This window comes from Bufo bufo, chromosome 4 (genome assembly GCF_905171765.1).
Source record: "Bufo bufo chromosome 4, aBufBuf1.1, whole genome shotgun sequence".
Lineage (NCBI taxonomy): Eukaryota > Metazoa > Chordata > Amphibia > Anura > Bufonidae > Bufo > Bufo bufo.
In genome coordinates this window covers 490,911,637-490,929,664 of record NC_053392.1, presented here as the reverse complement: position 1 = coordinate 490,929,664, position 18,028 = coordinate 490,911,637, and the positions used below count along the sequence as shown (strand labels likewise).

Below are 18,028 nucleotides of genomic sequence, written 5' to 3'. Positions count from 1 at the left end.
GCTCAGATGAGCCGAAGTTATTGCTTTGCAAAGTCTCGCGAGACTTCACGCAATAACTTCATGAATTCATTTGTACTGTAAAAACCATTTCCAGAACTCGGGTTCGGTTCCAAGGTACCAAGTCGATTCGCTCATCCCTAATTGTAGCAGAAGCGTTTTTGCAGATCTATGATGGATCTGCAAAAAACGCTAATGTGAAAGTAGCCTTAAGTGCATTTCCTATTTTATATCATTTCACAGGTGAAATGTACATAACATTTTTAGTAACTTCGCAAATACTTTATCTTGATTTTGGAAATTTCTACTGTATATCACTGTTTTTGAGTCACATACTATTTTAGTTCCTATGTATAGCTTTTAGATTTTACCTTTTTACATTTTGCATTAAGCAGCAAACAGTCTGCATTTCACTGTCGTACTCTAAAAGTCAGCTTTAAGTACCCTGATTTCCTACTGAGCGTGTGGTAAGCTTTTGCTTATAGAGAGCAGCCAGTCTGAAGAAGCAGAACGGCAGTATACAGAATGAATAAAAGTGGCGACTGATCATAGAAGTGCTTAGGCTCAGTATGAAGCACAACCTAGGCAGCAGACTACTATCAAAAATAAATGTGCATTGGCAGATTTTTAAGGATTTGCAAACGGGGGTCAGATAATATTTGCATGTAGCTGGACAGTGGGCCGCCAGAATGAATTTTACTGCTCGGCCCAGTCTGACACTAGAGGTGGAAATAGCCACAATAAATAGGAGCTAAGATTTATTTAGAGGTACTTTGTATAATTTTTAAGCCCATACCAAAAATTTGCATCCACTTGAAATAACAGAAATGGATTCTGAGGTGTGTCAGTGACATGACCAAGCAAGCCAGTTCGTATTTCCTGAGGTTTACTTGCTTAAGTATAAGAATATACAGCCTGCATTAAATATTTTCATGTTCGTCTGTTAAATGTTATCCTTAGTTAGAAAAAAAATTCTCCTTGCAGATTGCTTGAGGCTTTCCCGTTGAGGTTTTATTACCTGAAGTGTGGAACCGGTAGTAATTAGAATAATGCCTTGGTTGTGTGCGCGTTGTTTTAGCACATAATAAACAGCACAGGGCTGGTTTATAGAGCGGGAAATACATCTAATTTACTCAGCACAGTTCTAGATATATTGCCCTAACAACGGCACATTTTTCCCGTTTGAGTTAGACAATTAAAGTTTTGCTTATACATTACCTTTCAGAGCCGGCTCCATGATGACTTTTTAATTGCTTTTATGTGGTATATTACAAACATATGGTATCACTCAAAGATTTGTTCAAAGGTGGAGGGAAATGTGGCAAAGTCAAGCAACCTCCCTTTAATTAGTGTCAGATTCCTGTGAAGTAACGCCAGACTGTACAAGCGCTACTCCAACCACTTTGTTACTTAGCAGTCCAGTTATACCTCAATTTGTACTGACTGGCTGGGTTTTGGGGGCTCTCAATTTGATGAAGAGCTTATGTCAAAAACATTTTCCTCCTTTCACCAGAATGGAGACACTCCTTTTTGGAAGGACGGCCACAAGAGTGTTCCAGAAGGTGTACATTTTCCTCCAATTAAGAAATAATTCATGGAAAACAAGAGAAATCCAAGTAATTCACAATGTCAAAACAGTGTAAAGATCTATCGCTCTGTCCTTCTCTCCTAAAAGTTTGACTTAAGTTTATAATAAAAGCTCATTTCTTTGGGCATTGTTGATAGCCAAACATAATATAGGTGTCTCTTTCAGTGCATGATGTATTTTGTATATTTTTTGGGAAGCAGAGCATCTACCTGACCTAGTATGCATGCATTTACAAGAGCCAAAAATTGAATTTTAATAGTAGTTTTAGAAGAAAAAGATGATAGGATTATGAAACTATATAAATTGAAATCTCCAGCTCTATGAACCACTGATGATTATTTAATTGGAAGTGTTCAAAGTTTTAAGAAAAGAAAATGTACCGTAAATATTCAGTGTGTCCTGAAAAGTTCTGCAACTTCAATTTCAGTTCCCCACCACTCTCAACATCTCTGCTCTTGCAAGTTGGCAAACAAACATATTCACCTGAATGGAGCCACGCTGTTCCAGGAAACAGCAGTGAAGGGGTACAGTACAGCACTAAACCAGAGCTGTTTATCCATCATTCTTTGGATTGGTGGGGGTTGTAAAGGTCAGACTCCAGCGGTCATAAAGTGATAGCATATCCCAGCGATGTGCCTGCCACAATGGGTGGGATTTCCACTTTAGATTGTGTTGGTTATTTTGTCCTCTGCATTGCAAGGGAGAAATGTGTGATGAAAATTGCATAACTTGACATACTGTGGATTTAAAACCTGAACTGCAAGTCAATTTATGCTGCAGATTTTTTCTTTCTGATGTATGTGTATGAGATTTCTAAAAATCACATCCATTTGTCACGGGTAATTGGAAAGGGAAAAACACCAGATACACACAAAAGGAAGTAGACAACAGTCTAGGCCTCAAAAGCTAAAGAAGGATGGTGACCTCCTAGTAATCCCTAGGCCTTTCACTAACTCCTGCCAGTATGAGCAGATCCTGATGGTGGAAATTCTCATACGCCGGATACCTATGCCTGCTAAAACTGATGAGCTCTAGGATAGGTAGCACGAGTTGAGACCGCTGGTTCCTTCCCAGATGAAGGAACCCGCGTCTCCCTAAGGCCTAGAACCAAAACACAGCAGAGAACAACAAACATACAAGGCAAATAGTACTTAGCTTTTAGATGTATGGAGAAGCAGGAGATCCAAGACCAACAAGCTCTAGCAACTCCAAGAGGAAATATCAACCGCATGGTCAGCAGTGTGAGGCAGACCTAAATAGAGCCTCATCACTGATAACAAGCAGAACCTGAGGAGAGGTGAGATCCTGCCAAACAACAACATACAAAGAGGAAAACAGAGAGACCTGTCAGATAGCCTCACGTGCAGCAAGTCTATTCGATCTTCTCACCTCTGTCACGGGAGGGACCATGACACATTATGCAGGTACTGTGGAACACTGCAAATTTGCCAAGTAATTAGGCTGCGTTCATATCTCAGTTAGAGATGATTGGGCAGCCCAGTCTGCCTGGCTGTGTGAGGGGCAAAAAATGCTGCATGCATGCTGCCGAATCCTGGCATTTACCTGGCCGGATCCCAGTCAATAAGTATCTGGCAGTGAACTGTTGAATCCGGCAATGCTGGATCCGGTGAACGCTGGCAGGCTGTTCTCTTCCAAAGCAGCCTGCCAGAAACGTTCACCGAAGATGTGAATGTAGCCTTACCTGGAACCATAATTTCTACATTAAGACAACATAGGGCGACATAGGGTTGGTTGTGAGTTTCTCAGCTCCCCCAATGATTCCCTATGGAAAAATATTCTAAACCACTTTGCAACCAATGTTAGAAAAATTTTAAGAATGTATTGGATGTTTTGGTTTGGTTAAGGAGATCCAGAGGGAGATGCCATGGAGCCCTATCCTTAATAAGAAATAGCTTAAGGTATTTCTCATCTTGGGAAAACAATTATAGTATGTATTACATGTCTTGCTTTGGAGATTCTGTGAGAGTACACTAAGAAAGGCGTCAATTGCAGACATCATTATTTTTAGTTTAACTAACCTCATAACATTCTTTTGAGGTTATTGATTTCCGCTAACTATAAATTACAGATAGTGTTCAGCGAACTTGTGTTTTCAAGTTCGGTGTACAAGGTTCGGGATATCTAAGAATTCTGTTATGGATTCCGCTACCACAGACCTTAAGTTATAGTATCCATAAAGGAATTCTTAGATAAGCCGAACCTTGTACCCCGAACTTGAAAACACAAATTCGGTCATCCCTAATTACAGAGTCTTTAATAGTTTTTCTTCTGCTATTATCAGGCTTTAGCCGACCAGTTTGAAGAAAAGAGCCCACCAGTCACTGAGCGCATGAAAGTTTTCTTTTGCTCTAAGATGCCCCCAATCTGGGATATTCAAGTAGGTGAAATGTTGGATTTTGTGTGAAATTGGTTTGAATTCTCTCTTATTTTATTGTTCATGTCAGTCCTGATTAGAAAGGTAGTTCTACCCAGAATAAAATGATGTGTAGAGTGCCTTCTTCTTGCAGACCTACATATATTCCACGTCATAGATTGAAGAAGAGGGCACATAGATTTCCCATTGCTACTGCTATTAATAACTATACAGTTTGCATTGTGGCACTCTTTAAAAGACGTGCCTTGTGTAAGTCACCAGCATACAAGTCACTTCTTTTCTTATTCACATATAGCTGTTTACATTTTAAAAGTAATTTGCCAGAAAATGACCTAGGGGGTTATTTATTATTGCCCCCGTGCTAGTTTTCTGTTCTAAAAAAAATGCAAACTTCATGTTTGCGACTTTTTAAATGCCATTTTGCCTATATCTAGGCCTAACTGGAGTTTATAGGCCAGTGGGCTTGGCACATTTATTAGCTCGGAGCTGCCGTAGATTTCAGTCTAGGTGCCTGGACTGGTGGCGTAAATTAGGGGCATCCTCTGGTAGTGCAGGGGATATAGACAAGTGGTGCGAACCTATGGCACGGGTGCCATAGGCGGCACTCAGAGCCCTCTCTGTGGGCACCCGCACTCTGGAAAAAGTCTATAGTGTACCAATATGCCTTATACTTTTCCTGCCATTCTTCAGCGCAGGGCGCACTATGAACTCCACAGGCAGTGCATTGAATGTAGGCTATTATAGCTAAATGATAAAGTACATAAAGGATATACGATACTGGACTGTAGTATTCAGGTTAAATTGGCACTTTGCAATAAATAAGTGGGTTTTGGGTTGCAGTTTTGGCACTCGGTCTGTAAAAGGTTCACCATCATGGTCATAGCCCATGATGGATCTTATATGATTCCCCTCACAGTGTTTAAATCATGTTGAGTAGATTTTTTTGTTGGTGGTTTTATGATCATATCACTATATGAAGAAAAAAAAATCTTGAAATATTATAGATTCCACACTGAGCACTCACAGTAGGCTAACACTTTCCCTGTAGATTAAAGTCCCTATTACACCAATAGATAATCGCTAAGATGATCACTAATGAGCATTTGTATGCGATCATCTGGCAGTGTAATACTTCCACTGATTACCCGATGAACGAGCAAACGCTCATTTATCGGGTAATCGGGATCTTTTAATATGTTTAAAAATCTTTGTTTGCTGGCGGAAGATCATGCCGTGTAATAGGCGCTTTGCTGCTGGCAAACAATGATAAGTATAGGGACAAGAGATTGCATTAATGATCGCTCATCCCTATATGGAGGAGGAGGTCACCGCATGTAATAGCAGCAGTCTCCTCCTCTAGCGAGCAGGCGATTGACGGGAGAGAATGCTTCCGTTCCGACAATCACCTGGCTGATGTCAGTGTAATAGTATCTTAACTTTTTAGGGTCATCACTAGGGATGAGAGACGCGATCTTCGGATCCTAGATCTGAAGTCGCTTTGCTCAAACCTTCAGAATAACACTGTACGGAGATCCGTCTCCATACAGCATTAAAATGTACGGCCTCCAAGACTTCGGTGAATAACTTCAGTGTTTGATTTTTAAACTGGAAAACCATTTTAAAACTTGGATTCAAACTCCGCTTCGGTTCCGAGGTACCAGTTACCTTGCTAATCTTTCACACTTATTGTTTGTTGTTATCCACTGCTTTACTGTGATCTATTTTTTGGCTAGAATTCCCTTAGACTATAAAAGGTGAAATATTAAATATGTGTTTGTTTTTTCCACTTTAAAGCGACAACTTGCAGGTTTACTATTTGAACTGGGATGCACCAGTTCTGCTCTGCAAATTTTTGAGAAGCTGGAAATGTGGGAAGATGTTGTTATTTGTTATGAACGAAGTGGACAACATGGAAAGGTAAGAAAGCAACCAATGGGACCAAGAGTCATTATAAACTGAGTAAATGAGAAATAACATTGATCAAATGTAAATGTTTAATCAAGATCATCCTCATCACTATGCTTTGACCTTATCTAATCAGTAACATGTTTATCTTCTCTAACATTTTTTATCTTTATTTTTACTAGTCTGAGCAAATTCTGAGACAGGAATTAGAAAAAGAGGAGACACCACACCTTTACTGCCTCCTTGGAGATGTTCTGCGGGACCATCAGTATTATGACAGAGCATGGGAAATGTCAAAACATCGCAGTGCCCGTGCTCAACGATCCAAAGGACTTCTCCATCTGCGGAATCGCGAATTCCAGCAGTGTATAGAATGCTTTGAAAAATCTGTGGCAGTTAACCCAATGCAGGTAAAGTTGAAAAATGACAATCACTTTGTGTTAATACAACCCCAATTCCAAAAAAGTTCGGAGGCTGTTAAAATGTAAATAAATGTAAAAGAAAGCCTTATGGCGGCAACTTATCAAAAAAAAAAAAAAGTTGGGACAGGGCCATGTTCTTTGCCAGATTTTTCTTTTCAGGATGAGCCAAAAGTTTTCTATTGTTGAAAGGTCTTGATTTTTCTTCTGCGATGGATGCAGTGTGTGGTTTAGCATTGTCTTGCTGAAATATGCAAGGCCTTCCCTGAAAGGGACGTTATCTGGATGGAAGCATATGTTGCTCTAAATCCTCTTTTACTGTTTAAAATTGATAGTGCCTTTCCACATATGTAAGCTGCCCACACCATATGCACTAATGCAACCCCATACTATCAGAGATACAGGCTTTTGAATGGCATGTTGATAAGTTGGATGGTCCCTCTTCTCTTGACTGTGCAGAACACAGCATCTGTGGTTTCCAAAAAGAATTTAGAATTTTGATTCAGCTGACCACAGAACGGTTTTCCATTTTGCCTCAGTCAAATTTAAATGAGTTCTAGTGTAGCGAAGATGGCGTTTCTGGATCATATTGACAAATGGCTTCTTTTTTATATGATACATCTTTAACTTGCATTTGTGGATTGCACATCAAACCAAGGGGGTTCTCTAATTCAGTTTTATTTTATAGTTATAAACAACTAATGCACTTTATCCATATCCAATGTGCATACTATATCTTATTTGTGATCTTATCTAACCATACTAGTAATGGTCAACCAAAATTATTGTAAGGGCGTCAAATGTAGCTTATTCATAGGGCCACACAATCACCTTTAGCCATTTTTGAGTCATATGGTAGGAGCACACCTAAAAAAGTTCCAAATCTGACTCTCTGGCATCTGTTGTTGTTTTTGGCAAATGCAAAAGGAGGAAACATAGACCAGAAGCACATAAACATACACACAACTCAACTTTTGCAGATGGGAAAGATGCCATGGTGCCCCCATATTGGGAGTAGAGCAGAGTAGCTCATCAGTTTTTTATGCTTGAGAAGAGCACTCAGTATACTCAGTATCAAATGAATTTGGCAGCACAGGAAAGCCAAATGTGAAATGGCTGAATAATACTAGAGACAATTATTTATTTCATCTTTTATTTGACTTAAGTTGACTAGGCCTTTAAATAGCATTGAAAATTCCAGAAAATGATGTAATGGCTTTAGAAGCTTCTGATAGGATAACGGACATCATTTTAGTTAATTGGAGGTTTACCTGTGGTAGTATTGTAAGGCTTACCTTCAAGCCCTACTTGCCTCTGTGCTTGACATCATAGGAAAATCAAAAGAAATCGACAGACGACATAAAATGCTTTGTTGACCTCTACAAGTCATATACCTCATTGGGAGTAATTTCCAAACACCTAAAGGTACCACGTTCCTCTGTTCAAATAATAATTTGCAAGTTTATTCTCCATGAAACCACACAGCCATCATACCGTTCATGAAGGACACACATTCTCCTAGAGATGAACGTACTTTGGTGCGAAAATGCAAATCAATCCAAGAACAACAGCTAACGACCTTGTGAAGATGCTGGAGGAAACACATGCACAAGTATTTATATCAACAGTAAAATGTGTCCTGTATTGATATGACCTAAAAGGCTGCTCAGCGATAAAGAATCCAATGCTCCAAAACTGTCATAAAAAGCCAGGTAACCGTTTGCATCTGGGGACAAAAATATCACTTTTTGATGATCGTAATGTCTGGAGGAAATGTGGGGAGGCTTGCAAGCCAAAGAACACTATCCCAACCGTGAAGCGTGGGGGTGGCAGCACCATGTTGTGGGAGTGCTTTACTGCAGGAAGGATTGGTGGACTTCACAGAATAGGTGGCATTATAACTACAGCTGAGCTAATCATTTTGTATGAATCAAATATGTTCAAAAATCTGCCTCCTTGATCAGTGAGGGGCTGGCCATGCTGCTCAAGAGACTTCCTTCTCCCCCTTGATCGACAGGGCCAGACATCTCCCATGGCCCTGTCAGTCTTGCGCCTGCACCATTACTCTAGTTGGTATCACACTATCTTAGTAGCACTCATGCCAACTGTGCATGCACCTGGATGTGAGCAGCTCATGTACAGTCTGAGTCTGCACTGGTCAGATAGCAGCAGCAGAGCCTCTGCACTTGTGCCACTACTTGGAGCAATGGCGCAGGGGTGAGATTGGACCAGGTGAGATGTCAGGCCTCGTCAATTGGGGTTTGGGGGAGGAAGTCTCTCAAGCAGCAGGGCTAGCACCTTGCTGCTCAAGGAGGCCAATTATACGAATTGATCCACTCATCACTATTCATAAGGAAAGACAATTATGTGGAGATATTGAAGTGACATCTGTCACGGCTGAGGATGGGGGAAATCCTCAGCCGTGTGGAGCCCGGTGATGTTACGGCTGCTTGGCCATGAAGACAGGATTAGGGAGCAGGTCACCTCCTAAACGCATCCCTAACCTGACCCTGGCTCCTAGCTACATGAGCCAACCTTGATGGTAGGAGGGCCCATGCTCCGGAACCTAAAAGTCCCTGCTAGCCCTCAAGATGACCCTCACCTAGGAGCTGAGTAAGACAAGCCCACTCCTCCTAGACACGGAGGAGCAGGAGTCTCAACGGCCAAGCTGCAGGAAAAGGGGAGACATAAACAGCTCTATGGATATGGCAGGTGAACAAAGAGTTCCACCTACCTGCCACAGCCTTGCTGACTGGATCCCTGTGTTAGCAGGGTGCAGATCACAAACGCATCCCCACACAGGGACCCAGATCCATAGCTGCACAAAATCACTTATAAAACATCACACGGACATCACACGGCTGAGGATTTCCCCCATCCTCAGCCGTGACAGTATGACCACAGGGGTGGCTCTTACTGGCAGGTAATAAAGACATGAGGCTGCTCTCAGCTAAGCATGGCTGAAGCAACCTGCAGGCCTGCAAAAGCAGTGAGGCTTTATAGGCCAAGAAGCCACACCCCACAGTCGGACACACCCAGTGCACACACACACTAGGAAGGAGATTAACCCTTCCAACACCAGGGAAGGGAAAACACCACTTAAAGGAGACGTGCACACAATAACATAAAAAGGAAGTGCACACATACACACATAACTCAAAACCGCATGCACAACGTAGCGAGCTGCAATGGCACAGCTCAGCCTGCTACGCTGCCACATACACACTGTTGCCAGCGGCAACCACAGGTGAGGCAAATACCACAGCCCTCACCTGTGATTGAACACCAAAGAAAACCGCTGACAACCGCATGCGGTTCAGGAGTCACGGTCATAGCCATGGCCGTGACAACATCTCAAGATAGATGAAAGAAATTAAAGCTTGTGCATAAATGTGTCTTCCTGTCCATATAACATTTATGGGCAGTATTGAAAAAGTGTGTGTGAGCAACAAGGCTTACAAGTCTGACTCGGTTATACCAGTTCCGTCAGGATGAATTGGGCTAAAATTCCAGCAACTTATTGTGATAGGCTTGTGGAAGGCTACCTAAAACTTTTGACCAAATACTAACCACGTGTATGTAGACTTCTGAGACACTGGGAATGTGATGAAATAAAACCTGGAATAAATCATTGGCTAGTATTATTCTGACATTTTGCATTCTTAACATATAGTGGTGCTCCTAAGTGATCTAAGAGAGGGAATGTGCATTAGGATTAAATGTCAGGAACTGTGAAAAACTGTTGAATGCATGTGGCTAAAGTGTATGTAAACTTATGACTTCAGTTGTATGTACAGTCAGGTCCATTAATATTGGGACATCGACACAATTCTAACATTTTAGGCTCTATACACCACCACAATGGATTTGAAATGAAACAAACAAGATGTGCTTTAACTGCAGACTGTCAGCTTTAATTTGAGGGTATTTACATCCAAATCAGGTGAACGGTGTAGGAATTACAACAGTTTGCATATGTGCCTCCCACTTGTTAAGGGACCAAAAGTAATGGGACATTTGGCTTCTCAGCTGTTCCATGGCCAGGTGTGTGTTATTCCCTCATTATCCCAATTACAATGAGCAGATAAAAGGTCCAGAGTTAATTTCAAGTGTGCTATTTGCATTTGGAATCTGTTGCTGGCAACTCTCAAGATGAGATCCAAAGAGCTGTCACTATCAGTGAAGCAAGCCATCATTAGGCTGAAAATAACAAAACAAACCCATCAGAGGATAGCAAAAACATTAGGCATGGCCAAAACAACTGTTTGGAACATTCTCAAAAAGAAGGAACGCACCGGTGAGCTCAGCAACACCAAAAGACCTGGAAGACCATGGAAAACAACTGTGGTGAATGACCGAAGAATTCTTTCCCTGGTGAAGAAAACACCCTTCACAACAGTTGGCCAGATCAAGAACACTCTCCAGGAGGTAGGTGTATGTGTGTCAAAGTCAACAATCAAGAGAAGACTTAACCAGAGTGAATACAGAGGGTTTACCACAAGATGTAAATCATTGGTGAGCCTCAAAAACAGGAAGGCCAGATTAGAGTTTGCCAAACGACATCTAAAAAAGCCTTCACAGTTCTGGAACAACATCCTATGGACAGATGAGACCAAGATCAACTTGTACCAGAGTGATGGGAAGAGAAGAGTATGGAGAAGGAAAGGAACTGCTTATGATCCTAAGCATACCACCTCATCAGTGAAGCATGGTGGTGGTAGTGTCATGGCGTGGGCATGTATGGCTGCCAATGGAACTGGTTCTTTTGTAATTATTGATGATGTGACTGCTGACAAAAGCAGCAAGATGAATTCTGAAGTGTTTCGGGCAATATTATCTGCTCATATTTAGCCAAATGCTTCAAAACTCATTAAACGGCTCTTCACAGTGCAGATGGACAATGACCCAAAGCATACTGAAAAAGCAACTAAAGAGTTTTTTTAAGGGAAAGAAGTGGAATGTTATACAATGGCCAAGTCAATCACCTGACCTGAATCCGATTGAGCATGTATTTTACTTGCTGAAGACAAAACTGAAGGGAAAATACCCCAAGAACAAGCAGGAACTGAAGACAGTTGCAGTAGAGGCCTGGCAGAGCATCGCCAGGGATGAAACCCAGCGTCTGGTGATGTCTATGCGTTCCAGACTTCGGGCTGTAATTGACGGCAAAGGATTTTCAACCAAGTATTAAAAAGTGAAAGTTTGATTTATGATTATTATTCTGTCCCATTACTTTTGGTCCCTTAGCAAGTGGGAGGCACATATGCAAACTGTTGTAATTCCTACACCGTTCACCTGATTTGGATGTAAATACCCTCAAATTAAAGCTGACAGTTTGCAGTTAAAGCACATCTTGTTCGTTTAATTTCAAATCCATTGTGGTGGTGTATAGAGCCAAAAATGTTAGAATTGTGTAGATGTCCCAATATTTATGGACCTGACTGTATGTACAGTACAGACCAAAAGTTTGGACACACCTTCTCATTCAAAGAGTTTTCTTTATTTTCATGACTATGAAGGCATCAAAACTATGAATGAACACATGTGGAATTATATACATAACAAACAAGTGTGAAACAACTGAAAATATGTCATATTCTAGGTTCTTCAAAGTAGTCACCTTTTGCTTTGATTACTGCTTTGCACACTCTTGGCATTCTCTTGATGAGCTTCAAGAGGTAGTCCCCTGAAATGGTCTTCCAACAGTCTTGAAGGAGTTCCCAGTGATGCTTAGCACTTGTTGGCCCTTTTGCCTTCACTCTGCAGTCCAGCTCACCCCAAACCATCTCGATTGGGTTCAGGTCCGGTGACTGTGGAGGCCAGGTCATCTGGCGCAGCACCCCATCACTCTCCTTCATGGTCAAATAGCCCTTACTTTCAAAGTTTTCCCAATTTTTCGGCTGACTGACTGACCTTAATTTCTTAAAGTAATGATGGCCACTTGTTTTTCTTTACTTAGCTGCTTTTTTCTTCATAATACAAATTCTAACAGTCTATTCAGTAGGACTATCAGCTGTGTATCCACCTGACTTCTCCTCAACTCCACTGATGGTCCCAACCCCATTTATAAGGCAAAAAATCCCACTTATTAAACCTGACAGGGCACACCTGTGAAGTGAAAACCATTTCAGGGGACTACCTCTTGAAGCTCATCAAGAGAATGCCAAGAGTGTGCAAAGCAGTAATCAAAGCAAAAAGTGGCTACTTTGAAGAACCTAGAATATGACATATTTTCAGTTGTTTCACAGTTGTTTGTTATGTATATAATTCCACATGTGTTAATTCATAGTTTTGATGCCTTCAGTGTGAATCTACAATTTTCATAGTCATGAAAATAAAGAAAACTCTTTGAATGAGAAGGTGTGTCCAAACTTTTGGTCTGAACTGTATGTGTACATATAGATTTTTGTTCCTTTCTCTTGGATTTGAGAAAAATAATAATCTCATCATCTGAACTTACAGTTTAAACATGGTTTCACATAGAACGGTAGACTTAGAATAACACTATTGACTGGCAATGTCTCCTGGAATTTTGGTCATTTGAGTGACAAAGTATGAGTTCCAGTTTATATAAGGGTATGCATTATCATTGAATTGTAAGAGGATTTTCCAAAGGTAAAGAGTTCAGTTGTATGTTTCATTTTCCATTTTCATAAAATGTCAGTAGGTAAAGTTTGTGTTACTTAAGACCAATAACAGTGGGATTAGAATTTGTAGAACTTTAAAAGAGTAGCCTAATAAAACATAACAAGCAGCATGGCCCTTTTTCTGAAGAGCCCTACAGGTCTGATAGCCAAGGTAAACTTTGATATATAGTTAAATAGATAAAACCACATAGCATTAAAGGTTCACTGAGTTTTTTCAAAATTTTTGATATGTCATGGTAACAGTGTTTTAAACTGTGGGGGTCTGAGGGCTGAGACCCCAACTGATTGTTAGAACGAGGAGAGAGAAGTGTTCGCATAGCACACTCTCCATCTCTCTCGGCACTGCAGAAGATGTGATCAGGATGGACCCATAGACTTTCTATCGAGTCTGCCTCGCTTCCTCTTCTGCAGCGTTTAGAGAGAGTGTGATATGTGAGCACCTCTCTCTTTTTGTTCTACTGATTGTGGGAGTGTCAGCTCTCAGACCCCCACCAATCAAGACCTTTGATATGTTACTATGACATAGCAAAAGTTTTGTTAAAGCCAAGTAACCATTTAATTTCTTTAGGACTACATCAATATGCTTACACTCACTCTCTCAATTATAGGAATTGTGTGGTGTCTACAACATGCTCTCATTGAGAAAAAATAACACCCAGATATACTGTAAATGTGGGATTGCTGCAAAACTCTGCATGCAGTTATGTCTCAGGCAGATATGTAAATATTTCAAGTGCGGTCCAATTAGACACTGGGTCTTGCCCCGAGTGCGTAAAAGTGTTTTCCCCACTGGCCAATAAAAAAAAAGCTCTGAGGCTGCTTTTACACAAGCTAGTTCAACGCGTTAAACTCGCAGTGTGTGTCTGCTGAAGCTCCCACACTGACCTCCCTAGCACTGTCGGGGTCACATAATATTGACATAATGTTGTCAGTGTTATACAATACATTCCAGAACTCTAAGGGTTACATAGAATCATAAATTAATCTAATGCTATGCGACCCCGTCAGTTTTCGGGAAGTCAATACAGGAGCTTCTTCAGACACACACTGCGAGTTCAATGCATTGAACTCACTCATGTGAAACGAGCCAGAGACTACTTTTGGGTAGTGTACCTCTTGGCAAGAGATTCTTGAATGTTAGACATGCCTCTATGCCACACTCAAATACATTTTGCCTAGTTCACAGAATTTGAGAGGGGGCACATCAGTGGACTGGGAAAAGCTGGATGGGTGTTTCAATGAATTGCCACCATCTGGACCGTTCTGAGCTAGCTATTATGAGGTATTTGGAGCAGTGGTAAAGTGAGGGCAAGCAAACAGGCTCTGGGCAGCCCTGGCAGACTACCAATAGAGAAGACCCTTTTCATCTCCCGGCAAATATGAACAGTTCCCATAGTTTTATTGTATGCTATCAAAACACAGGTGGCTCCTTCATTACACACCCCTGTCTCTGCCCAGATCATTTCCAGGTGCTCATCAGAAGGAAATTTGGTGTCATGGCCCCCATTACATGTCCTTCTATTGAGAGCCAGCCACTCTCACCTTTGTTTGAAGTGGTGTCATGAACGAGAAACCTAGACTGCTATGGACTGGAATCTTATCTTTTTTAGCAATGAATTCAGGTTTTGTTTGGGATTCCAGGAGGGTCAAATTTGAGTAGGGAGGTTCTCATTGTTAACACTTCAATCCTGCCTTTGCCATGGAGTGACCCACTGCCCCAGCTGCTGGTGTAATGATCAGGGCAGCCGTCAAATACACCAGTAGTAGAAATACGAGGGACACTAATAGCTCAGCGATATTTGCAGGACATCCTGTGTCCATGTGTTGCCACTGATTGCAGGACTTCCAGCTGGCATTTTTCAGTAGGATAATTCTCGCACACGCACAGCAAGGGTTTCCCAGGAATGTCTCTACCAGGTAGCAACACTTCCTTGGCCGCTGTTGGGTCGCCAGATTTATCAACAATTGAGCATGCCAGCTTCGGCAACCTACAAATGTGCAGGATCTACAGGCCCAGCTGCAACATTTCTTGGCAAATATGCAGCAGGATACCATATGGAACCTGTATGCCTCCATGCCCTACCCTATCTCATCATGTATCCAGGCTAGAGGCAGCTCAACAGTGTACTAGAGCCTCCTTTCAATTGTACAGTTTCCCCCAATAAACGTATCCTTTCGCTCTAATATCACTTACATATATCATCATTACATTAACACATATAAAGTTGCATTCGATTCCAAACATCTCCTTTTGTGTGCTTTTTTTTTTTTTTCCAATGAGTGTGTATAGCTATGTGTTATTAGTGTAGGATTGATGCTGGTGCCACTGCGTGGGATGTGCGTAGGATTTCAGGTCATCCACTTTTAACTGTTAGAAAAATATCAGCAATCTGTAGCTCAATGGAGACATGTAGAGATGGAAGAGAAAACTTAAAATGTTCCTGCTTTATAATTAACTGTACACTGTTTTAGAGATATGATACAATCGTTCAACCAGAAAGGAAGTCGATATGCATCCGATCACTTTCGGTAATCAATCATACAGCATTTGCAGGCAGATTTCAAATCCGTCTGCTGCTCATGTATTCATACAGTTCCAAATTCCTGCGTTTAACATGAGGACAGACACATCCCGACTTTTAAATTATAGGAAATTAATTCTGTGTATTCATAAAGATTCAAAGTAACTTTAGAACTACAAACCACATAGCAGAGTATAGGCCAAGCCGGATTTGCATCTTTTTATGGCTTTTTAGGGGCACCACTTCATAATATAGTAGGTTTATGGCTTTTTAGGGGCACCACTTCATAATATAGTAGGTTTACTGCAGTCATACAGTATGTAAAATATCGCAGTGATCTATGCCGAGTGACGAGCTTAGACCCACAGATGGATTTGTGTTCATTTGGAAAGCTGTATACACAGTATGTGTTACCTTTCAGATCAGCCGCTGTGCATTCAGAAATAACAGCATGTGTCTCTCTAAAGTTGGTTTATTTTCCGTGTTTGTCTTGCACGCGGGTTCTGTCAGCTGCTGTACGTGTTAAGATCTTATCTCAATAGATTTGACTACCTGTTTATGGAAGGAGCCTTGTGCAAAGGCTTTTCTTTTGTCCTATAGCTCCACAAATATGTCGCTTCAAAATGTCTGTATGAATGTAGGATAGTTAGCGTATTACATTGGTATGTTACTGTTATTTTATCACGATCTTGCTTGTCATTTAACCATTTGTTAATTGTTGCTTTTGGGTAATTTCTTGTATTATATGCAGTCAGAAGGTTTTATTTGTTCTGTAACAAGTTTTATTCTAAGGCTAAGTTCACATCGTAGGCTCCTTTAGCGACCTCTTCCATTCAAAATGCTGCACTATTTTATCCGGTAAAATGCTAGGCTCCCTGATGAAAAGCCGACCGTTACCATTATAGTTAATGGGGACTATCTGGTGTTTGTTTCGGTCAGTCGACAGAAATGCCGCTTCTGTTACTTTTGTTCTGCTTCTGTAACAGATCGGAACCACAAAAATTACAAGCGTAGATGTCAGCTGTTTCTTTTCATATACAGTCACACATAGTTTCTGTAGAAATAGACATAGGGGGTCATTTATCAAAGACTGGCGCTGCCGGAAGATGCACCTAATTTATGACGAGATGCCTAGCTCGCAATCTGCCTGGAGTAGATTTCAATTGTCTTTTATGCCAGGAAACTGGTGTGTTAGTGAGTCTGCCGAAGCTGATGGCTCTGCCACACTACCCCGCCACATAGAACGAAGCAAAAAGTAGAATGAAAGCTATAAAAGTGTAGCTCCACTTGTATTGAAATTTGAGACACAGGCATTTTACAATTCGGTAACTACCTCCTTGGCAACAAACTAAAATCTGCTCCTTTTTAATGATCAGTGAATGCTTTTAAAGTGGAAATATGTAGTGTGTAGCTAATGTGTAGGCACATAATAGGCACATTAGTGCCCTTATACTAACTGCCAATATTCAAGTAAGTGCATTTATTATTTCTATATTCAGGTAAGTACGCTGAGAGGGTTGGGATTTGGATCCGCAAAATTTTCCTTTAATAAACCTGCACAAAACTGATTTGGGAATGAATATGTGATGTATGCAGACATAAGTGATCCTAATAGGTTTGCCGACATTTTAGCCCCTTGTGCCTACAGTTGTATTCCATATACGCAGTCAGTAAGAGGAGGGGCATGTATTAAAGAGGATCTGTCCCCTCTCCTGGGATGTTTTGTTTAGTAAGGCTGGTAACAGGTATGCAGACTTTTACTGCAGACTGCTGCAAACATTGTGTCTAAATGGGATGATCTGCTGCCCTGAAACAGTGATTTTAGGTGACTGCCACAAATGCTAAAAACGCTTATCCATTAAATTGACTCCTCTGAATGTTAGTTAATGTGGTGCTGGCATTCCGTGCCCACTGCTGCACCATTTGCAGGCAGGGGCATCACGCTACTCGCCCAAGCAGCCCTTTTATTCTGACGGTGGTCCAGTCCTACTCTAGCCAGCGGTGCTTAAAGTGTCTTCGGCAGACTGTGCCCTGCATGCTGTGTCTAAGGCCTCCAGACTTATGCTATGGGGCGTGCTCGCTCTCTTTCCTCCTCTTAAATGGCCAGCACGTGCATCAAAATTGTTCCCCAGTCTATGGCTGGCCATCTCTGGGTATATTAGGAACCGTCCCTGAGCTTAGGTTCCTAGTTTCTAATTTACCAGCGAAGGTGCATGCTACTGTCTGATTGCCCATGTACTGAACTTCTGTCTGACATTTGACCCTGATTTTCCACTGTATGCCCTGACCTTAGCCTGTTTCTCATATTGACCCGTTGCCACCTGTCCTGACCTCAACCTGTCTCCTGACTACAACAATTACCTGACCTTTCAGTGGTTCGCAACAGTGTCTCTGACCAGCATGGGTCAGCAACCAACTACACTGGGACTATCTCAAGAGGTAGCGGCCTTTTGGCTCCCCTGCATCGAAGACCATATGCCTATATAAGGGGTTAAAGGGTAAAAACCAGTGGACTACCAGAATAACACCTTTAGAATTAGCTAAAAGTCAAACTG

At 41.4% G+C, this 18,028-nt stretch overlaps 1 protein-coding gene across 1 annotated transcript in view; it reads left to right on the top strand.

Annotated features, from left to right (window-relative positions):
* Positions 1-18,028, top strand: part of TTC27 (tetratricopeptide repeat domain 27) — a 411,030-nt gene that overhangs the window by 326,096 nt on the left and 66,906 nt on the right. Inside the window, exons 12-14 of the mRNA XM_040429555.1 lie at positions 3,888-3,983; positions 5,775-5,897; positions 6,068-6,295. Coding sequence (XP_040285489.1) covers positions 3,888-3,983; positions 5,775-5,897; positions 6,068-6,295 — 447 coding nt within the window. The remainder of the gene's footprint in view (positions 1-3,887; positions 3,984-5,774; positions 5,898-6,067; positions 6,296-18,028) is intronic.